Source organism: Phascolarctos cinereus, unplaced genomic scaffold, assembly GCF_003287225.1.
Source record: "Phascolarctos cinereus isolate Bilbo 61053 unplaced genomic scaffold, phaCin_HiC Scaffold_2;HRSCAF=192, whole genome shotgun sequence".
NCBI lineage: Eukaryota > Metazoa > Chordata > Mammalia > Diprotodontia > Phascolarctidae > Phascolarctos > Phascolarctos cinereus.
In genome coordinates this window covers 312,841,096-312,865,424 of record NW_027555625.1, presented here as the reverse complement: position 1 = coordinate 312,865,424, position 24,329 = coordinate 312,841,096, and the positions used below count along the sequence as shown (strand labels likewise).

At 41.9% G+C, this 24,329-nt stretch overlaps 1 protein-coding gene across 2 annotated transcripts; it reads left to right on the top strand.

Moving 5' to 3' along the window:
• Positions 1 to 407: 407 nt before the first annotated feature.
• PSMF1 (proteasome inhibitor subunit 1) lies at positions 408 to 23,914 on the top strand. 2 transcript variants are annotated; one of them, XM_020990646.2, is made up of 7 exons: positions 409 to 641; positions 4,393 to 4,545; positions 6,091 to 6,173; positions 10,245 to 10,430; positions 20,463 to 20,516; positions 21,927 to 22,085; positions 22,619 to 23,914. In XM_020990646.2, exons 1-7 carry the CDS (start codon positions 513 to 515, stop codon positions 22,668 to 22,670), a joined length of 816 nt encoding a protein of 271 aa, XP_020846305.1. In that variant the 5' UTR covers positions 409 to 512; the 3' UTR covers positions 22,671 to 23,914. The 2 variants fall into 2 exon arrangements, with proteins under 2 accessions (XP_020846307.1, XP_020846305.1); XM_020990648.2 differs by lacking the exon at positions 20,463 to 20,516 and having other exon boundaries at positions 408 to 641.
• The last annotated feature ends 415 nt before the right edge of the window (positions 23,915 to 24,329 follow it).

Sequence of the window (24,329 nt, the reverse complement as noted above, 5' to 3'; positions counted from 1 at the left end):
TTCTTTCTTCTAACTTTGTGCTATTTTGATAATTGGTTTAAGCGGTGGTCTCAGCATATAAGTACAGCTGATGGGGGAGGGGGGAGAACCTCTCCAGCTTTCTAATTTCCTCCTTATAAAACACAACCTCAGGTGGTCTGACGAGCTCTTCGACGGGAGCTTCTGACACCGGCACCCCGACGCCCCACTTCGCAGCCCGGGCGCGCCCCTGCCCCCCTCGCACCGCCATCCCTCCTGCCTCCCCTCGGGCTCCCCGACACAGACAGCAGCGCGAGTCCGAGCGCGAGCCGAACCGGAAGGGAGATGGGGGAATTCCTTTTCGGCTGCGGAACCCGAAGCAACAGCCCAAGTTTCCTTCCAGGCCCGTGGTGGCGGGAGCCCGGGCCTGCGCAGTCTGCGCGTCGTTTGCCTCTCGCCGCGGAGGCGGGGCCCGCCGGCAGGCCGGAGCGGTTGGACGGTGATGTGGGGCTGACTTGACATTTGTGTAGGAGGCGGCTGGATACCAGGAAGTCATGGCCGGCCTGGAATTGCTGTACGCCTCGGCAGCGCCGGGGATCACTTGCCGCCAGGACGCGCTTGTGTGCTTTGTGCACTGGGAGCTCGTCACCCAGGGCTACCGAGGCCTGGGCACCGGCGACCAGGTACAGCCCCGGCCCGGCTCCCCGGTCCCCCCCCTCCCCCATCGCCCCCCACGCTCCTCCCGGCCAACAGAAGCATACACGCGTGCATGTACCCCGACTCCTTGCTGCGGAGCAGGTGCAGCCTGATCTGCCCTGTGGGCAGGTATGGCCGGCACCCCCCCCCAAGACAAGTTCCTTATCCGGAACCTGGTAGGGCCCGCCGTCTTCCCCCTGCCCCCCACCCCTACACACTCGGCCCCCGGGACCAGGTACGGCCAGACCCCACACACAGTTACATTTGATTCTCATCGAGGCTGTGACACGCTTATAAACACACTCCTCCCAGCTGTCCATGTCTATTCATAGGCTGCCACACACCTGCCTTACCTGGGACGTGGCAAGGATGCCTCGCTGCCACCACCCCCCCCCCATTCACAGTCTCCACATGCTCTTTGATCCATGCACTGTCCACCACTTGCTGTTCGTCCAACACACAAAACCATCCCTGAACTTTTTTCACTGGCTGTCCCCGATGTCCAGAATGCTCTCCCTCTTCATCTCTACCTCCCGGCTCCCCCAAATTCCTTCAAGTCTCAGCTAAAGGTTCACTTTCTGTAAGAAGCTTTTCCAAGTCCTTTTTAATCTTAGTGCTTCCCTTATGAAACTATCCCAAGTTTATTCTGTATGTATCTTGTTTGTGCATAGTTGTCTATGTGTTGTCTCCCTCCATAGGCTGTGAGCTTCTTGAGAGCCTTTCTTTGTATTCCTTGGGCTTAGCACAGAGCGTGGCACATAATATCAATTAAATTCTAGGTGACTAACTTAGTTAGAAAACTGGCATAGCAGGCCTCCTTGCCCCCACTTCTCACAGTGAACAAGTGCCTGAAACCGTTACAAACCCTACCCCCGCCAGACACAATGTACTAACCCTTCCCAACTTCCCCTAAATCCTCATCCTCACATACATTCACACTAAGTTGGAATAGAATCATAGATTTCTAGCTAGAAGGAGGTTTAGAGGTCATCAGTTCTAACCCCTATTTAGATGAGGAAATGGTGGTCCCACAGTGAAATGGTTTTTCCGGTCTGGATTCAAACCCATTTCCTCCAACTCCAAATCCAGCTCTCTTTACATTTTACCACACCATCTCTTACTCTTTCTTCCTACTCTTTCCTTACTAGAGAGCAGGAAACACACACACACACACACACACACACACTCTCTCTCTCTCTCTCTCTCTCTCTCTCTCTCTCTCTCTCTCTCTCTCTCTCTCTCTCTCTCTCTCTCTCTCCCCCTCTCTCTTTCTCTCTCTCTCTCTCACCCATCCACAGGGTGGGTCCTGAGGCCCAAACATCTTCCTTACTTTTTACTCACCTTCAGTTACAACCTCTCAACCTTTGTTACTTTTTTTATATATTCTTCTCTCCAGTTATGAGAAATAACAAGTTCTACCCCTTCTTCCTCTTTTCTGTACTACTGTATTATTTTTTAACTCCCCATCTCTTTCCCCTTTTCAAACCTTCAGAACAGAACCAAGCCACACTTATTTTTCTTATTTAACTCCTTCAATACCCCTTGAAGAGATGACTCATTTTTTCTCTCCAGTAGAATATTAGCACTACATCATCATACAGCTCCTTCAAACTACTTGAGTAAATTTCCCTTTAAGTTTTCTTTGGACCCCTGTGTTTATACTTTAAAGTTCACAGCTCTCTTTATCAGAAATGTTTGAAAATCCTCTATTCCATTTAGGATTCCATTCAGGTTTGCAGGGTAAATTATTCTTATATGTAAGTTCTCTTTTTGGCCTTTTAAAATGTTGTATGCCAAGATCACCTTTAATTTTTTTTTTTGTGGAAACTGCCAGGTCCTAGGTGATCCTGACTGTGGTTCCTTATTACTTGAACTTCTTTTTGGATATTTGTAGTATTTTTTTTTTCATCTGGGAGCTCTAGAATTGGTCCCTGGGAATTTTCCCTTTTTTGTTTGTCTTTTTTTTTTTAAGGAAGTGTTTAGTGGATTTTCTCAATCTTTATTTTGCCTTCTGGTTCTCTTAAATCTGAGCAGTTTTCATTCATGATTTCCTGAAAGCTACACATGTCTGTGGCCTATATCTGGCAGTGCTGGCACTGGCTTTGCTGTTGACCCGCTTTCCTATTGCCCCTCAGGCTTTTAGCTAATGCACAGTTCTGGGGTGTAAGAATTAACTTACTGTAGTTTCTCGTTGTATTTCTTGATCATCAATCAGTCCAGCACCAACTTCAGAGTTTTGCTGGAATACGTATGAGGAAACTGGTCAGTCTGTCTCCCCTCGGGCCTCCTTTCATTTTTTTTATACTGGAGCAGGCCTTGGCTTTTTATTGCTGAGAAGATGATAGTCTCAGAGATGGGGACAATCTTAAAAATTGTAGTATGTTGTCTGTCCTGCCCACTGTGGGATTTTTTCACCTAACTGGTATACAGAGATGCTGATTTAGCAAGTAGATGCAGTCATCTTTATTCAGAAAGGAGATCTAGATTGAGGACAGGGATTAAAAGCCACAAGCATGTGTTCTGAAGAAAAATTAAAGGGACCCTGACTATAATATACTTTGTCTTTGTCAGAGTCTCTGAGTCCCATAAGTAATCTTCAGATACTTAAAATTGAACATATTAAAATCTAACAGGCTGTGCTGTTTTTTTTTCTCTTTCACTTTCATTAAGCTACTGAATTTCACTTGCGTTTCCTTCAGTTTTATTTCTGCCATTTTTAGGCCTCTGCGGGTACTTGTCTTCCAGCTAGATCATTCTGAAAATATTCCAGGGATTCCTAGCTATTTTTGGTTTGTAGCAGCCCAGCTGCTTGATTTCATAGCCCCTTTCTATCTCTTAATTCCCCTCCTGAAAGTGCTGTGTGATCTGTTTTTTTAGAAAATGTACTAATGTATTTTCAGAATTTTTTCATTTCAGAATTTCACAACATCCCTTGAAACAATTCCAGCACTTTGGGGTACTGCAAAACCAAGGCTGGAAACCCCAAAATATGCAAAAGTTGATATTCACCTAGTCAGGATGTTGTAGCAGAAAGGACATTAGAAGCCTGGCTTCAGTTCTGGTTCTGCCACTGGCTAACAGTGTAGCTTTAGGCAAGTCACTTCCCTATATCTTGCTCTTTTAAGAGGTTTGAAACAAATTGTCACTAGTATTCCTTCTAATACCAACAAGGACTCTATACCTTTAAATAAACCTTTCAGATATCAATGCGTGATCTCTAGTTATACCGCAATACATAGAACTTCCATAATTGCTAATGTGGAAAATAAATCTGGTCATCTTTATACAGAGAGAGAATCTTGACTGGCATGGGAGTTAAAAGCCATGCGCAATTTTATTAAAGAAAAAGGCTACCTAGGACAGCTAGGTGGTACAGTGGATAGAACACCGGCCCTGGATTCAGGAGGACCTGAGTTCAAATGCAGCCTCAGACACATAACACTTACTAGCAGTGTGACCTTGGGCAAGTCACTTAACCCCATTGCCTAGCCCCCCCCAAAAAGACTACCTAAATGTTTTTTTCAGTTGATGTTCTACACAGTCTTGTGCAATGTGATGAGTTTTTGCACAGAGCAAATTTAAATGGAGTTGCCCTACTAGCTCCATTTTGGAATCTGGCCAGAATACCCAGGAACTTATACATGTTTTTTAAACCATTAAAGTGTACAGTTATCCTGCCTCTAAGAAAGCTCTAGAAATTCTCATTTTCACTTTACCCTACCCACTATATCTTCACAGCCAGGTCCAGATGATAAGAAGTCTGAGCTGTTGCCACGTGGATGGAATGCCAATAAAGATCTGTATGTCCTTCGCTATGAGTCCACAGATAACTCAAAGGAACTCCTTCTGAAGGCCATCATGGTGGATGATAGCATGATTATCAATGCTTTGGTGAGTCCTCTTGCAGTTAAGCCCAACCCTACAGGGGCCTGCTAACTAGAGATATGACAGCCAGCTAGATGCAGTGGATTGAGCATCTACTTCATTTGCTACAGTTTCAAAGTTTATATTCAAAGGGATGGGAGGGAGGGAGGCAGGCAGGCTGGCAGGACTTTCATGGTGAGGGAGGAGGTCTCTTCTTTCAGCCTCTAAACAAAGTCTCAAAAGGGATCTGACTGAAAACTTTTTAATCACAAAAGGTATGTGAATAGGGGGAGCCTATGCCTCCAGACCCCAGAATACATTCACACGATAACAAATATTGGTAATTGATTCTATTAGAAGCTGAATTTAAGCAGAATAATGTTTTATGGTAGTTGTTAGCTTCATAGGAACAGTGCTATAAATGGCATGGTTATAGCCCAATTTGGTTATAGTATATTAATGGCGTCATTGCAGAGGATCAGTTAGGGCAGTGTCTGTGCTGTGACCAGTATTGAAGTAGCAGTATGGTATAGTGGAAAGAACACACTAGAATTGGAGTTAAAAGACGGTTCTGATTCTAGCTCTTCTCTTTAACCATGTGACCTTAGGTAAGTTGTTTCCCTCTTTGGGTATCCAGCCCCCTATCTGTGTCTAATAAAGGGATTGGACTAGATAATCACTAAAGTCCTTCCAGCTCAATGGTTGCTTGACACTTTAAAAGAAACAGATTTAGGACAAAGAAGGGGAAGTCCTACTTTTATAGACAACAATGAATGAACATAGAAAGCTCATTTCACCTAAGAAGTGGGGGAAGTAGAACAGATGTTGGGCAGTAACCTAAAATACTTTGTTGGTGTCCATCTGAAGCTAACAGGTGAAGTGGTTTACCTAGAGGAAAGTTCTGAAGAACTAGAAGAAATCTGAGCCTGATTAGAGGACAAATGATAGGTCAAGTCCTGATATCGTTGTGCCCATGTTCTCATCTAAATAATATATGTTCTTTGGAAAAATCCCTGAGAATTCAGAAAACAGGGCAGCCTTTAAACTAGTAAAAACAAAACAAAACAAAACAGGTGAGGGAAGGAGATTGCCTTGGGGACACCCCATTAAATTTATATGACCACTTTTCTTTACAGCTGGAGTCCTGAAGCCAGAGTAGCCAGAGCATAAGACAGAATTAGGGAAAATGATTAGAACTGGATCTTTGCCATTCCAATGTTTCAGAAACTCTCAAATTTTCTGTTAGGGATTTCTCAGCCAGTCTCTTGTGTCTGGATCAGGGGTGGGAAACCTGCAGCCTCAAGGCCACATGTGGCTTTTTAAGTCCTTGGGTGCTGCCTTTTGACAAGTCCAAGTTTTACAGAACAAATCCTTTTGTTAAGGGAATTTGTTCTGTGAAGTTTGGATTCAGTCAAAGGGCCATACTCGAGGACCTAGAGGGCCATATGTGGTCTCAAGGCCACAGGTTTCCCACCCCTGAATAGTTTGGGATGGTGTGCCCTGGATTCACTCTGGGTCTCTGGCAACTTTCTCCTGACCCCCTAACTTTTTTTTCCCTTTGCTATCCCCCAGGAGTGTAAGTCACAACAGGTGGTGGACTTGACCCTGAACGTGGAGGATTATGTGGATGGTGAACACCTGGGTGACTTCCACAGGTATTCCCAATAATTGCCCCTCCTCCAGGCCACTCAAATAGGGTAAGAAGAGATGAGACAATTAGTAGAAAAATATTGTGGGATAATGGGATAGAAGTGGGTGAGATTGAGACAGTCCAAAGAATTGTTTGAAACTAACCTAGAGATAGGTACCTCCCAAATGCTGTTAAAGCTCTCAGTTATCCATGTATGATATATTAGCAGCAGTCTCAGGCTGGCTTTCCTCAGAAAGTTCTGGGATGTTCTGCATAAGCCAGGTAAATTTATTAGCCCTCAAATTGTATCATTTATTCAGTTTTCCTAAAGCGCAAACTTGATCATGTCACACTCTGTTACCTTCAGGATAAAGTCCAGGCTCCTTTGTTTGTCATCTTTGAGATCCTCTACATCTGGCCCTTGCCTACCTCTCCTGCCTCACTATGAATTCTTTCACAACTAAAAGATAATGAATCATTCTTTAAACACTCCTTTGGTTTTCCCATTTCTGTATCTTTATACACATTGTTACCTTTTCTTACAATCTCTTTCTTTCCCATCTCCAATTGTCAGGTTTCTATCCATTTTTTTATGGCCCAATTCATATTCAAAGTATATCTCCTCCGTTTCCCTCTCTAACTTTTCAGTCTCTATTTATGATACTTTATTCCTCTGTATCTCCTTAGCACTGTATTTGTACCTCCCTTGTGGGGCTTTCCTATTCTGACTTATATGAGTTATTTCTGTGCCTGCCAAATTTCCTGAACTAGACTGTATACTTCCTGGAATTCAGGGACTGTGTCTTATTAATCTTTGTCCCCAGTCAGAGGACCCAATAAATTTTTGTTCAGTTAAAGTGAATTTAGCCACTTATTGACTATGTACTATGCTCATGGATTATTTGCAGTGGAAGTATAATAATACAAAAGAAAGTTGAAAGAGAAGTTTTCTAAAACACCATGCATTCCTGGGCAAGCCAACTTTCTACGTTCTTTGCTTCCTAAATCATATAAGAATAGCCTAAAATGATATGGTTTAAGCTGATTCTTGAATTCTAAAGAACTACAAGATACAGGAACTACAGAACAAGACAGTGAGGAAAATGGATTGGTATGGTGCCTGTTTCCTTTGAATTATCTGGACAAGTTTCCTTTCCCAATCCATTAGCATGGATATTTGAGAGCTGGCGATGATCCACATTTTGGATAAATCTACCCTACCCCTCTTGCCTTTCGTAACTGACACCCAGGGAAGAAATAGGGGAGAGCAATTATGAAAGAACATCCACAGTCTGTAAAACAGGACAGGCTAGTACATTTTAATCTATCTTTGCTTCTATTTTCTCATCTCTACTATGCTTTAGGAACTTGTGCCAATCACACAACAAATATTTATAGATGGTGAGGAGCAAGTGAGTATGAAGATGCTTTGCTCCTCTGCACCTCTGACTTCATTGTCACATTAGATGAAGCAGTAGGTTTCTTTTGGCATTGCCAGATTAGTATAAAACTGGGGAGATGAACCCCTTGCTCCATCAGACTTTATTAATATCTAGCAGTCCAGTACCTAGAATGAGGAAGGGAATAGCCTTACTTGTGCTTTGCCCTTGCTCAGGTCACATCCGAGTTATTGTACCTAGTTTGGAGTGCTGAATTTTAGGAAGAACATTGATGAATTAATTTGTTCTCTTCCTGAACAGGACAACCAGGATGGTTTCTAGTCCTGTTAGCATCTCATAGTAGGAATTAGTTGAAGGAACTGGGGTTGTTAAGTTTAGAAAACGAATACTTGGGAGAGTGTAGCATGATCTTCTTCAGACAGCTGAAGGATTATCATTGGTAAAGAAAGCGTGTTCTGTGTGACTCCAGAAGAAAATCTAGAACCAATGGGAAAAAGTTATTGGGAAGCAGAGTTTAGCTCAATAGAGGGAAAAAGTTTTTAACAATCAAAATTATCTCAAAAGTGAATGGACTGCCTCCCTAGAAAGTGAGTTAACAGAATCTCTGAACTTAAAAACACCTCAGAAATCATTTAGCCTCTACCCATACCTAAACAGAGATTTCCTCTGTAATTATTGAAGGGAAACTAACTACAGACATCACTGGAGAAGTATTTAGGCACAGGTAATATGAACACTTGCTGGAAATATTATAGATGAATCTATCAGTAATTCAGTTCAACATATGCAGGGCATTGCATTAGGTACCAGGGATACAGTGATTAAAAATGAAACAGCCCCTGACCTCAATGAGCTTACATTAAATTGGAAGTATTAAATGTATGCAAGTAAAGATAAAGTAATACAATGTAATTTCAAAGAGGAGAATATGCTATTAACTAAGGATAACTAAGGAAAGGATCCCTATTGAAAGTGGCTTGAAAGCTGTGTTTTGAAGGAAGCTAGGTATTCTGGGGCCAGCTAGGTAGTATGGTGGATAGAGCACTGGGCCTGCAGTCAGGAAGACCTGACTTCAAATCCAGCCTTAGACACTTACTAGCTGTGTGACCCTGGGCAAATCACTTAACCCTGTTTGCCTCAGTTTCATCATCTGTAAAATTAGCTAGAGAAGGAAATGGCAAACTACTCTAGTATCTTTGTTAAGAATACTCCATATGGAGTCATGACTGAACAACAAAGGTATTCTGTAGGCAGAAGTGATGAAAAGTACATTCCAGATTTTGGAAGTCATTTGTGCAAAGGCATAGAGATGGGGGTGGAGGGATGTCATATGTGGAGGATAGATAGGTCAGTCTGATTGGAACAGAGTGTGTTAAGGGGGATAATATGAAATAAGATTAGCAAACCATATTTTGGAGGGTATTGAGTACTAGACTGAGGATTTTGTATTTTGTTTTGGAGGCAGTATGGAACTGTTGAATGTTTTAGATTTGGGAAATGGAGTTAGACCTGTGCTTTAAGGAGTATAATTTTGTTAGCTCTTTGAGTGATTGAAGGGGGAAAAAATTAAAGGCAAGAAGGAGTTATACTAGATGATCTATTAAGATCTTTTACAGTTCCAGAATTATATAATTAGGTAGTGAAAGGCAAATGATATTACAAGAAATCTTCCTTCACTGTTGCTTTGAATCAGGTGGAGTTTTTGAATAAGGCTTCATTTCTGCAATCCAGGTTTTCACAAGGATATGCTAGACTTTGGGGAAAGTCCTTTCCAGTATAATTCATAAAAAGAAAGCAATATAGGGACTCAAATGCCTGGTGATAAGTAAGAAATTGTTCTATACTACATGCATCCTAAAATATTGGAGCTGGAAGTGACCTTTCAAGATCATGTCTTACTCCTTCATTTATAGGGAAAGGAACACAGGCTAAGAGAAAAGTGAGCTTGCCTGATGTCACACAGCAAATTATTTGAATCAGATCCAGGACTAGAATATAGGTCTCCTGACTGCTATTCCAGAACTTAATAACATATGGTACTTGGAAGATAATTCTTTTAAGGCCCTTGTAGTAGGATCCACATCTTAGGTCCTGAGCCATTCCAGCATTCTGCAGTTGATTAGTAAGAAATGCCTGTTATTCTTTTTCTTGTGTAGGTGAAGGGAATTAGAAGAGGTTTAGTGAACTTAGGACATGTACTAAGTTAGAATGAGAACCGGGCCTAGAACATTCTGAAGTCCTACCTCCTGGCCTGGGTTGAGCCATGCACATTGACATGTTCCCTATGGTTATTATTTGCTTCCCTTCCATACCTTTTCCCAAGTGATACAGCCTCATGACATAGGATGAACACACAATGGGGAGCTGGTGGATGAGTCCTGGGGGAGCCAGCCAGCTGAAAGCTATATGCTTTCTCCCTGTGCCACTCAGATCCCCGTGCTTCTCCCCCCTTAGCTCTTTCTAATGGGGCACTAAAGGAGGAGGGGCAAATCAGATGCCGAAGAAGCGTCGCCCGAAAACTCGAGACGCCAGGCTATTACCTCCTCCGCTAAGGGCCACCAGGCGGCCAAACCACATCCGGGCGCCAAGGCTCCTCGCCTGCCCAGGAGCTGCCAGGCGGCCCACAAGTCAACTATCTTTAAGGTTGCTAGCCAGCTAAATGTACCTATATTTGACTACCCCTCTCGATCCCGCAGGGTCTACAAGAACAGCAAAGAGCTCCAGACACAGATTTCGTCTGGCCTCATTTTGCCCATCAAGAACTCTTTGAGCAAAAGTGATTCGGCCAGTTCCTCTCGGGAGTTTCCACCTGCCACCTCCAGAGAATACGACCCTCTCCGTATTCCCCCTCACCACCCACACACCAGCAGGCAACCTCCTTGGTAAGTACAGAGTTGGCAGCATGGAGCAGGTAGCAATCATATATCTAAAGTCCTAGTCTACCATTACTCAGGCATTCATTTGTCCTTGTTGTGTTCCTCTTCCTGATTGGACTAGAGAATTGAATGGCACATTTCTGTCTCTTTCTGTGCCTTCTATTTACTAGCATTCTGCTAGGCCCCTGGGGACACAAAAATTATATAATCCCTACCTGTCCTTTAGGAGCTTAGAGCATTGGGAAGGGCGTGAGGGTAGACTACAATAGGTATACAAAGAAGTATAATACAAAATAGTATCATATAATTGGAAGACAGGAGTCATCTGGAGTATATTCTAAGAAACTCTGAGGAGAGATATATAGCTTTTGGCTGGAGGGAAATCAAGGTCAGTGTCTGGCTTCCCTTTATTTATTAGCACTCTATCCTCAAATTTTCCTACACATGGTATGTTTATGTTATCTGTGAACATTTCCCCAGTAAAATATAACTTCCACAAAGTAGGTGCTTAATAAATAAACACTTGTTGGATTGCATTGCAGGGAGGAAGTGACCCCTGAGCTGAGCCTTAAAGGGTGAAAGGTGGAATTGGAGAGGAAGTGCTTTTCAACGGTAGAGACAGCCTAATCAGGTCCTTGGGAGTGGGGATAAGAGTAGTGAGATCAGAAAAAGTAGTCCAGTTTGTGCTGGAACATAGGAGATGTGAAGGGGAATAAGGTGAAACTAGTTTGAAAGACTGGATTGGGACCAGATAATGAAGACCTATAAATGGCAGGAAAAGGAGTTAGATTTTTCTCCTCTAGGCAGGAGGGAGCTACTAAAGGTTTTTGAGTGGGAAAGCGAACATATATGAACATTAGGGATATTATGTTGGCAGTTGTGTGATGAATTGAATACTGGAGAAACTAGAGTCATGGAGACTAGGTAGAAATTTCTAATTGCCCAGAATTCTTAACCCTACTGGTTTCTGCAGGTGATTTTGAGTTATTAGCAGCTGCCTTAGGGTCCTGTTTGTCAATAGAAACTCAAGCAATATAAAAATCCAGTGCTATTTTCTCAAGACCGGCAAGTATTTTGTGAGCACCCACTATGTGCAAGAGCCTTATGACCCAACAGGACACATTGGAGTAGAAAGAATACTAGATGGGGATTCTTGAGATTTAGTCCTGGCCCTGAAGTTGAAGTCCAGATCCTTGGATTTTAGTCACAGCTTTGCCATTCCAGGACCCTGAGCAAGTCTCTTCCACTCTCTGGTACTTAATTTCATCCTCTGTAAAGATGAGAGGATTGGACTAGAAGATTTTTAAGCTCCCTGCCAGCCCCAAGATTCTGTAGCTCTAATGGGAATGAGGGTTCCTGAAACTGTTAGGTTGCTAAAAGAATCCTTAAGGTATCACCTATAGTGAGTGGTTTCTTTCCCAATAGTTTTTTTTTCAGTCTTTTTATTTGTTGCATGACGAGTTTTTGGTGGAGCTTATACTTTTCTCAGATCACAAGCTATTTGAAATAAGAGATTATAAGGCCAGAACATTTACATAGATCAGTCAATAATTCAACAAATACCGAAAAGCTCTGTCACATGTATAACATTATATATTTATTACTATGCTGAGAGTAACACAAAAATTAGGATCATTTCCCTGCTGTCAACTAGCTTACGACCTAATTATAGAGAGTTAAGATGTATATATGTCAATATAAATAACATATACAAAATGTCATAACAAAGTATAGGAAATTACTAAATTAGAGTTAAAGATAGTTTTTGTAGCAGTGTTAGTCTGTGGTTGTTGCCATCGATGCAAGCATCCAGATGAGGTGAGACTGAACTGGGCATTGAAGAATGGGTAGAGTTTTGGTAGAGGGGAGAAGGCATTCACATCAGGTGAAACATAGTGGCTTCAAAAAGCCCAAGGCATATTGAACAGTCAGCAAATCCTTAAAGTCACCCAACCACTTTAGCCCTATGGTCCATCTTTTGGGGCACATGTCCTTTTTTCTCCAGTTAGACTGTGAAGCTGTTACCCATCTTTGTATCCCCGTCACTTAGCACCTTGTCCTTCTTTCTCTTTAAAGACTGTATTTAGGCTCCAATTCAGGCTCCAATTCCTCTTTGGAGGGAAACCTTCCCCAGTCCCATCAGCTGAAAGCAGCTCTTTTGCCTCAAGTTCTCCCAGAGCATATTGCCTTTATCTCTGATCACAATTCAGTCTTGTCTCATACTTATTTGTATACATGTCTTATCTTGATTTTCCTAAAACATCATAAGCTTTGTACCTCAGTTGCTGAGCACATGACCTTGCCACTTAGTAGTAAACACAATTTATTTTGAGACTCACCATTAAGGCTTTTTTGTTAATGGTGTTGATGAGTAGGATAGTTTGATCAGAGTGAAGATGCATATAAGGAAGGACTGGAAGATAAGGCTAAAAAAGATAGATTCATAATATTTTGAGTTGGAAGGGACCCTGGTTATCATATTTACTCCACACCCATCTTGTATGTGTGAAAATTGAGGCTCAGAGAAGTTGTGATTTGCCCAAAGTCACACAGGTAGTAGAAGTAGCAGAATTATGATTTGAATTCAGATCCTCTGACTCCACATCCAGGGCTAATAAATCTCTCACATCAACTCAGTGGGACCCAAATTGTTGTAGAGGACCATACAAAGTTAAGGAGCTGGGATATATTAGCTTAGGCAATGGAGGGAGGGGTCTCTGAAGATTTTTTTAATGAGAGTAAAAAGAGAAAGTAATAGGAAAGCAGTTCTATTGAAAAATTGGGCTGGTGGCAACCTTCCAGAATGGATTAGAGGAAGAGTGTGGAGGTCTTCTCTGCCCTCCCATCTCCCAGCGCCCATAGACATCATTCCATTCAGTGAATAGAAGACCAGGGAGGCAGGTGCAGTACCAGCATTAGCGGCGCCTCACCCACACCCATTTTAGACCATGGAAGCATTTTAATCTTCAGTCCTTATATTAGGGCCTGGCTGGTGAGATAAGACAGAAAAAAGAATGGAATTGGTTCCACTCATTCAGTGAGACTAGGAAGACATTCCTATCCAAGGAGTAAGAGGGAACCATTTGGGCATGAGAGAGTATAAGCCCAGAACAAATACATTTCAGCTTCTTATCAATAAAAGTCTCCTTTGGGCCTAATGGATGATAGGGTGGTCTCTCCCAAGCAATGGCAGATGCTCCAAGTCTTGGGATGATGTATAACTAAGCTTCTCTGTTTTGTGTGCTTCTCCATATAGTTGAATTCTCTCCTTTCACCCTACCCCCACTTTCCCTCCAACACGCCCTCCTTTGTCAGCACAGATGTCAGTAATGACACTAATTCCGTTATTATAACCTAGCTGCCAAGTTGCTTAGCAACCAGGCTCACACACTTTCACCTTTTTATTTCCCCTCAAATGCCCATCCTGGGGGTGGGGCTGGAAGGAAGAAAAGAAAAAGGGAATAGCAGCAGCTGGGCCGCCTGTCCTGGCTTCGATGGGGTGTTAATTACAGCATCCCCAAAAGCAAGAGTTGGGGAGAGATCCCATATCAGTAAATGGCAGTCCCTTTCCTCTTTCTTTCCCTCTTTTCCACTGTGGGTCATTTGGAGCCAAAAGAGCCCTGGGCGAGCCAGCTAACAATTTATCTTAATGACATCTATTTAACAGATAGGCCAGAAACTCCCTGGGATCTAGAGGCAGCAGCTGACTTGAGTTCTGTGGGAGAAGTAGCTAGTTCCCACTCCACACTGGGCTATTGAGCCCCAAAAGCTATGAAAGCTATGGATAGAAATATAGAATCCTAAGCCAGAAATTAATGAATCGTCTACTCCCAAAATCAGTTCATCCACCATCCTCAAATCAAGAGACTTATAAGTGAATGAGATGTCTAACCTAGACCTGCAGGCAGCCACCTGCCTCATGATGTAACTGTATGAGAGAATATAGATGAAGAAAACATTTGGTTGGGGATGAGTTTTGGGGAATCATTTTTTGCAAGACTGCTCTGTAAAATGAGGGGTTGTAGATATATAAGGTCCATCTCTTCCAGCTTTAACAAGATTCTATGTTCTCAAGCCCCTTTCAGCCCTGATATTCTTTGGCTTCTGAAAATCTGTTTCAATGTGAGACAGTGGTATAAAGGCAAAGAGGGCATTGGTTTGAGTCTCAGAGGTTCCAACACTGTTACATCTGTGTGACCTTGCAGATATGTCATTTAATCTTACTGTGTCTCAGTTTCCTTATCTGTCAGATAGGGATGATGGTACTTTCCTCACAACCCTGGACATTATTATCCCCATTAAATGAAAAAAACTAAAGCTCAAAAAAAGTTAACTTGCCACAACTAAGTGTCAAACCCAGATTTTTAAACCCATAGCTTATGGACCACAAGTCCAATGTCATCAGTCTTTTGTGCTATAACATGAGACTTTTCCTCCTTTGTAAATCTTAATGTCACATAGGAATTCAAGTTAATTAGGGAAAGCTCTTCCTTAATCTCCCTCAATAGTCCTTTTGTCTCAGCTCATAGAAAGTTTATTGAGGGGATTTGTTCTGTGAAGTTTGGATTCAATCAGAGGGCCAACCTTGAGGACCTAGAGGGCTACATGTGGTCTAGAGGCTGCAGGTTCCCCACCCTGGTTTATTCTCATATCTAAACTGAGTCCAAGTCCATTCTGTCGTAGGCAATGCTCATTTCTCCTCATTCAGTTCATCATCAGTGAAGCTGAAGAGCTAACAGTTACCAACCACTGTTGTTCCCAAATCTTAAAGTCTGAGGCAGCCACCCCATAGCATTTTCCTCTCCAGACCAAATGATATCTTTGTCCTTTGCATTGGTGGCAGATTCTTTTTAATTCTAGCATAAAGCTGACCTTTGGGGAGGTGGGGGGGGGCCCTACCATATCAGGAGAATGAGATTGTTTCTCTTAGGGCTCCTGCTGGCATCTTTAAAGTGGTAGCCTTAAGAGAAATTGAGCCAAACCTTTATCTGCAAACAAACTTGTCTCATGGTATTGCAATAAAAATATCCATACAGTCCAAGAATTTCTTGCCCTTAGGTATGAAAATCTATCTTAGCATATAGGAAAATAAGGGGGGAAGGGGACAGGAGAGCAGGGGGTTGATAGAGGGGAGGGCAGATTGGGTGAGGGGATAATCAAAAGCAAACGTTTTCTGAGGAGGGACAGGGTCAAAAGAGAGAACAGAATAAATGGGGGGGTAGGATAGGATGAAGGGAAATATCCTTAGTTTTCCACAACAGGACTACAATGGAAGTGTTTTACATGACTACACATCTGTAACCTATATTGAGATGCTTGCCTTTTCAATGAGGGTGGGTGGGGAGGGAGGAAGGAGAAAATTTGTAACCCAAAGTTTTAAAGACATATGTTAAAAATTAAAAAATAAATAAATAATAAATAAAATTCAACTCAAAAAAAACAAAACAAAACAAAAATTTCTTGCCCTTAGCTAATAGTTTTCATAGTCAGATTCCACTGCAATGAAGAAACTTGGGCAGCCCCTTCGAATTTTTTGGTAATGAGATTTGCCATATATTCAGATTAATTAATAATCCAAAGAAAATTTTATACCTTGGGAGACTTATCTGTCTCCCATCCCTATTCCCTACCATTCCATTTTTTTTTTCAGCCAGAGGAAAAGTTTATTAGTGGTAAAACATATAGGCCGGGTGACACCCGTAAGGATGAGCGGGCATGAGAAAGGCTCAGCCTTTGGGGCACAGAGAGATTCTCAGCTGGGTGACGCCCGTAAAGACGAGCGGGCATGAGAGATTCTCAGCCCCCACCATTCCATTTTTAAGAGCATTTTACTCTGGGGTCTAATCTATTCAGAGCCCATCTGGACTTTGTGCCCGGTTGTGAGTGTCACATTTTAGGAGGAACATTGACAAGATGAAACACATCCAGAAGAGGGTGACCAGAATGGGAAAGGGACTCAGACAGCATCATATAATGATTACCTAAAGGAAATGGGAGTGTTTAGCCTTGAGAAGAAGTAAAAGGTCAGTCTTGATTGAAATCTTCAAATATCTGAAGAGTTGTTCCATTGGCTTCCCTAGGATCAGTTAAGGTATAAGGAGGCCAATTTCAGTTCATTATGAGAAGAATTTCCTAACCATTCGAAATATCCCAACATTGGAACAGACTGGGGAGAACCAGATGCTCCCCACTATTGAAGGTATCCAGATATAGGCTAGATGATCACTTGTTTAAGGATTTTGTAAGATCTGAGAGGGGTAGAATTCATGTTTCAGGTGTTGTTTGGGCTAGGGAACATGTAAGGTCCTTTTCAGTTCCCAAGATTCTGTGATCCTATAATAATATTCTTATCCCCTTGCTTAAAAGCCTATAGCTTTCCCTCATAAAAGAATAGGAGTGGTGATTTCATTCTAAGCTGAGAATACATTGGGTACATCCAGACTGAATATATAAGCCCTTAATCCTGCTTACAGATTCAAAAATCCATTTAGCTCTCCTTCTCCTGGGACTTAGGACTTAATTTGTAATGTTTTCATCAAACTGACCTTGAGCTAGAATACTTAGAATTGCCAAGTGGCCATAGGTTCAACAGTGAAAATGGCAGAACTAGGTGTGTAGCCCTTATGCCTATATTGTGCATGTTCATATATGTCCTGTATATGTTTACCCTTCCAGCATACTTCAGTATCCTCTAATTATAGATGATTTTTTAAAAAATAAAGGATAAAAGCTCTTCTCTAAGCTGGTTTTTTTAATTGTATGCTAGGTAGTACATATATCAAGGCTTTGTCATATGATATGTGTTGTCCTGCAGGGTCTTAGGGCTTTTAGTACAGGACCTCTTGCAAATGATGAGCCATAGACATTTAGCAGCTTTATCTAGGGTAGAAGCTAGCCATTAGTCTGCAAAAGTTCCCCAGGAAAGGAGACATTCCATAGCTGGTTTTTGATTAGAATCAGAATCTTAGAAGGTATGATTAAAGGTTATCTAATCCAATCTCCCACCCAGTCCCTTTTGCAGCATCTCTGACAGGAGGCATTAAAAGGTCCTTAGGACACCAAGAAAGCAAATGCTTTCAACCCTTAGGTAATGCAGGTAAAGGAAGAGGTTGAAAAGGTTCCCTTTTCTTTTAAATTGATGTTGGCATGAAAATGCTGTTCCCCACTAAAACTTGACCTGAATATACCCTAAGGATATAGAATTGTGTTTCTCAGTCTTTTTCAGCCCCTGATCACCTCAGATCCTTAAATCTGCTAGGGCATATTTGGGATATTCGTATTTCCTGCCTCCTTCCTCCCTTTTTAGTAATTTGCTATTGTATGTTTATCTACACACTCACAGCAACATGGTATAGTGGAAAGAGAAACTGCAGTTAGAAGACTGGCCTATTTCTGCTACTTATTGGTGTATGATCTTTGGGCAAGTAGCTTCATCATTTTGGGCCTCAGTTTCTTACCTGTAAAATTGGGATAATGCCACCTAAGTGGTTATGAGGTCAAAGGAGATATCAAATATTTGTGAAGATACCAAATTAAACTATAAAATACAAGATAAATGTAGAATAGTTTATGTACCTACATGACTGCTCACATTTCTGTATTACTTTACAATTTTCAAAGGGTTTTTCATGATGTCCAGGTGAAGTAGGTGATACAAGGATTTTTATCTCTGTTTTTTAAAGAAGAAAACAGGTTTTGAGGAATTGTGCCTTGTCCATGGTCAAACAATAAATAACTGGAAAAGCCAGGAATCTAACCTAAATCTTCTGATTCTTAGTCATGTATATAAAGTAGAATAAATATGAGACAAATATTTTCCCAGAATCTGACATATGAAATATGAATGAGACTTACTATTAGTCTTATTTTTCAGTGCATAGCTATACATTTTTTTCCCAAGGAGATCTCATTTGCGGTATATAGTCTGTTATAGTCAGATAGATATGGCACATGTCAGTCAAATATTTGTGTACTTACAGTGTTCAAGTCTTGCTTTAATTTATGTATATGCATGCCTACACACCTCCATCCATTGATATTGCCCATCATCTTAGTTACATGCCTTTTGTCCAGTGGTCAAAAATTGCAGATGAAGCAGGGGAAGAAACCTAGGTTCTCTTGATACAATGGACGTCTGCTTCATGCTGCCTGGGAAAACAATACTAAAGGTAACAGCATCCCAGGAGGATAGATATCATAAGTCACCTGCTTTGTCTTTCAAATGGGGTAACTCGTGAATTTTGCAGTAGCTAACATTGCAGAAATGAGAAAAAGGAGAGAGTAGTGTCATTAAAACCCTAGAAGGAAGAGAATATCAAGAAGAGGAAGGGTGATCAGCAATATCAAAAGCTGCAGAGAGGTCAAAAAGGATAAGGATTGAAAATAGGCCATGAGATCTGACAATTAAGAAGTCTTTGGTAATTTTGGAGAGAGAAGTTTCAGTTGCATAATGAGGTCAGAAGCCAGAGAGCTCAAACAAAAGTTGAGAATAGAGTGAGAGAAAGGAAATGGAGGCACGTATTATAAAAAGACCTCAAGGAATTGAGCCACAAAACGAGAAAGTGATATGGGCCTACAGCTAGCAGGGATGGATGTCAAGTGAGAGTTTTTGAGGACTGGCATGTTTGCAGCCAGTAGAGAGAGAGATCAAAGATAAGTGAGAATAGAGATGATAGAGGGAGCAGTCTGCTGGAGAAGAAGGGATGGAATGAGGTCACTTTTGCATATTGGGGGGTGGGGTTGCTTTGGTAAGGAGAAGGGACTACCTCATGTGAGATGAGTAAAGTTGGTGATTGTGGCAAAAAACATCTGGAAGATGTGAGTTGAGGGGAGAAGAGGAAGTTTTCAGCAAATGACTGGGATGAAATATGAGGCAATTCTCACTGAGAAGGCGTAGGGAGGAGGAGGGTCTGTGAGATGTCTAAGGAGGAATGAAGAGGTTTGGAAAAGCCATTGTGGTGAGTGGGATAGTGAATCAATTACCTTGCTACAGTGAGGGCTCAGGTGAGATGAGATAACTGAGTGGTGATGGTAGAAGGTAAACCTGGAAGTGGCAGAAGTATTCCAACTGCCCCCCTCAACCAGGGATTGGGGGGGGGGTTGCAAATGAGTGAGAGTGTAACAAATTCTGGAGAAGGAAGGCCAGGGAAACTTTCATCAGGAAGATGCTTGGTTTCACTGAGAGCCAGAAGATAAAATGAGCAATAATAGAAAATTTTAAGATGAAAGCAAGTTTGCTGCCTACAGTATTCAGTAGGTAATCAGTCTCCCCCAGGATTCTTCTTTAGACCACATCCAGTAGAAAGATAAAAAGACCCAAGCATATCATATATGTATGTGTCCAAAGACCCTCCTATTTACTTTGTATCAGTTTTCAAGTGTGAATGTTATGGGTATGACCCCTCTTAACTGTCCTTTCATGTTTTTTGTTCTCTCTCACCCCTGCCCCAACTCTATTATTAGCTCAGCGTGAATAACAGCTATTGTGAGACTTATGAAGGATTTAGCACTAGAAGCATGATGGTAGTGGCCAGCAGACCTTATCCTGGTCACAGGTGCTCTGTGGCTGATGGCTTGTCGAACAGTTACCTGGATCAATAAAACCCCCTTCCTTGGAAACGTACGTGCATCTGCTCTAAACCACAGAATCTTTCCTGGCTTATTAGTAGGAGCTGACTGGAACAGCACCAGTTTGTGGGTTTTTCAGGACTTTAATTTGTAGCTTTTTCAAAAAAAGTAATAATACATTAAGCAGAACTAAAGGCTTACCTAGGATCAGGAGACAACAGGCCTGTGCCCCAAGCAACTAGATAAATGGCATTGGCACCTCTGGACTATAAGGACCTTTTGGTCCTTTGAATTCTGTCTTCCCTCCAAGGCCAAAACGCTTGCCATTGTCTCTTTTCCAACTGCCAGAGTTATGTACGTATTCTCCCTGTCTCCTCAGCCACTGTGCTCAGCCCTGTTCCCTCCCACAGGTGCTGGGCTGATGTTGCACACCCCCCAGGCTCTGGCATAATTGTGTTTCATTTGTTTCAGGCGTGATCCGCTGGGTCCATTTGCTGTTGGGGGAGAGGACCTGGACCCCTTTGGGTGAGTGCGGCTGGGGAGGCGGCAGCTCTAGGTAGCTTTCAAGGCTTTCCCTGCCTGCAGCTCATCTTCTAATTTTAGAGCTATTCAGTCATGGTTCAGAGTGGAAGAAGTAGGAGGAACTGAGCAAATCAGAAATAATTATAGCTCGTCCTACTCTTGACACCCAACTTTGGGAAGGAGAGCTTTTGTTTGACAGCGAGATGGAGAATGGTGTCAAGACCTAACATTCAGCAACTCTAGAAGGGAAGTTTGAGGGCGGGGGGAATGTAAGCAACTGTACCACTGACTCCTAGCTCCATTTTTCCCACATGCAAAATGGGGGTATGGAAAATGATCTTACCTGACAGGGATACTAAGTTTGAAAACAACAGTGGGTGTGTGATTAGTTACCAGACCCAGGGAAGTTCAAGTAGATGTCCTTCTTAGAAAGCCTCATGGGCCGTTTACAAATCATTGGTGTCAGACCCTACCTTGCAGGAATTGGTCCTATAGTAGCCTTAGATCCTATAAATGAATATTTTTGTCATTTCCCCTGAGTTTTATTGGATAACCTTGTTCACTTGCTTCTCCCTTATGATTCCTTTCTTTACCACATCATTTGGACTAGATATTAACCTCCTTTGCAAGTTGATGCCAACTTTGGGATCTCTTTCTAGGGAAAAAAAGATGGGGCATGGGGTGTGGGGGACCTAGTAGTTGCTTGGCTCTGCATGTAAGTTTGGAAACATAAGTTTAAGTCTCCCCTTCTCTGAAGGTTCACATATATGGAATTGCATAAGGCAGATCAACCAGAGTTGTAGTGGCCAATTTCCCATTTTAGGGCCAGATGTGGATCTTCAGAGCTTATAGTGCAGATCCTAATGCAAACATGAAAAAGAAATAAATTGCCATTTTGAGTTATATTGATGCTATGGTTTAGTAATGTTATGTTCTTCAGAAGGCATAAAATATGACAGTGTGGCAACACACGAGGGCAATCTAATGAAACAAAAGCAGATAGAACATTTCTCATACTCATTCAAAAGTTGACTGTGGCCCTTTGCTGATGACACTGATGAATTTCTGACTCCTGCCTTTAGTCCCATTGAACACCCTTGTTCTAGAGGTGATTTCTCTTTGTTTATATTACTGTTGACTCACGTAGCCTTACAGAATTGGATTTGCCCTTCAGGACTGAGGACACAAATTCAGAACCAGATTCATATTTCAATCAATAGGGTGTGCTCTTCTACACTCACCACTTCCTATTGGTATGTAGTTGTTCAGCCTTATTTGCATCTCATCCTTACCTATCAGAGCCAAACCTCCTATTTGTCCAACAGGATAGAAACAGAATGGCAGCATCTTTCCCTACCCTTTACCTTTGCCCAGAGATACCCACTGCTCAACCTAATTTCTTTCTTGCTTCAGGGGTCAGAGAGGTGGCATGATTTTGGACCCCCTGAGATCTGGTTTCCCAAGAGCTCTCATTGACCCATCTTCTGGACTCCCCAACCGGCTTCCTCCAGGTGCTGTTCCCCCAGGAGCTCGATTTGATCCTTTTGGCCCCATTGGAACTAGTCCATCTGGGTAAGTATTTAATGAGTGCCTTACCTTACATGGCTGGAGAATTGGGCCCCTGGATTTGATCAAGGAGTAGTGTGCAATCAAAGGCAGCCTGTTCTGTTCGTCTCATTTCTGTTCAGCCCTGCACAGCCTACCCCTGCTGTCAAAAGCTTGCCTCTAGACTTTGTGGAGCCCTCTCCCATCCTTTTCCCATGAGGGGCATAAGCCAGGTGCAACTGTGGGTAAATGAGAAGGCTCCTACCCTTAGTATGTAACCTGTTATGGAAAAAGTACTAAATCTGGAGTCAGAGGACCTGGGTTCAAATTCTGACTTTGCTGTTTCTTACCTGTGTGACCTTGGGTAAGTTATTATAACTCTCTGGGCCTCAAGTCTCCTTAACTGTAAAGTGAAAATGTTAGAATAGATAGCCTTTAAAAGGTTCCTTCCAGCTCTAATCCTATAATCTTGTGATCCTTTGATCTTATGACTTCTGGTCACTCAGGGAACTATAAATCCCTCCTCCTCCCCAAATTCACCACTGCTGTTTTCATTACAGACCCAGTCCAGATCATCTCCCACCCCCAGGCTATGATGACATGTTCATGTGAAGGCCATAAAAATGTAACATCCCAGCCTGAGCATCCTTATAGAGCTGAACCAAGATCATCAGTTTTCATCCAGTCCTGGAGCTTAGGAGTCCTCTAATGGGTTGGAAGTTCAGCTGGAATTGCCTGCCCATCCCCACAATTACCAAAGCACCATCCATTCTCCACCTCTGCCTTGAAAAAACTCACTGCTTGTAAATCAAGAAGAGAAGCCAGCGTGTTTATCTCTTTCATCACCAACTTCTGGTTCCTATAGGAAATTTTTGGCAGTGTGTGACCTCATTCCTGCTTCAATCCTGGTTGCAGTGTTCTAAGGACAGAAAGCATTTGATGTATTATTAAGAACTCAAATGTCAATACAGAAATTGTGTTGTTGGGTCAATCTTCTACTTTTTTTTTTAAATGCATATCGTGTTCCCTTCAAAACAAAAAAGCTTTGATGTTTTATGATTCTTAGACTAGCCTTCCCTTTTCTTTTCCCTGATGCATGCCTTTGTATAATTTTCACATGCTTTTTCTTTCATAAATTACTATTGCTGCTTCCATTACTGAGACTTAATCCGCATTTCATTTGCTGTGGATAGAAATGCGTAGCTGGAATCTGTTTAGTAGAGGCAATGTGGATAATTTGGGAAGAGAGGAGAAGAGGAATGGGAACACAAATTTTACTGATTTTTGTTTGTTGGAGCCTGGGATTGCTATCCATGATGGGGCTCAGCCAGACCTGAGTTGGAGATCAGAGTGAGAAAGAAATGAAGACCAGAGCTTTTTTAGTACTGTACTATTTGGACAATACACCCTAAGTCATTAGACTTATTCAGTGTTCATTAGTTCTGGAAAACGCTTTTGATCCTTGATAAAGTAGAAATCATCTAATCAAATGCCTTCATTTTAATTTACTTTTTAACATTTGTTGGCGTCTTTTGTTTTTACATCAGTGATTTCTGGATATATCTCTCTGTGCTCCTGTTGCTCTCCCCGCTTATTCTTCCCCGTAAACAAAAAGTTAAGCAAACCAAACCAACATATCAATGGCATTTGAGAGCATATGCAATAATTTATACCCACGGTGTCTATCTTTTTACCTCTCTAACAGGATGGAAGGAGGTTCATTTTCTAATCTCCTCTCAAGACCGAAGTGAGTTATAATTGCACAGTACTCACTGTTTTTGTTTATAATGTTGTAGTCATACATATTGTTTTCCTGGTACTGCTTATTTCTTATTACATTAGTTTCTGCTAATGTCTCCGGATGTTTCATTGAATTTCTTCTATTCATTATTTCTTACAATGCATCTTTCCTGTATCAGTTTGTTTGACATTCCCCAATCAAAGCAACCCATTCATTTTAATTTTATTTTTTAAAGCTTTATTGATTCCTTCTGTATTACATAAGTTATTTCCAGGTATATGACATCCCCATGAGTCTTACTTTCTAAGAAAAACATTTAAGAAAAACCAACCAAAAGAGCAAAAGAGGCACTGGGTTTGACATTGTATGCAGTATTCCACATCCCTAGTCTACTACTTTTCCAACAAAATGAGTATGCCCCACTGCCTCTTTCATTTTATAGTGGAGCTAAGGCCTGGAAGATGAAGTAAATTTGCTTTAGATCCCACAGTAAGGTAACTGAGCTAGAAGTAGAACTTGGGCATTCTGAC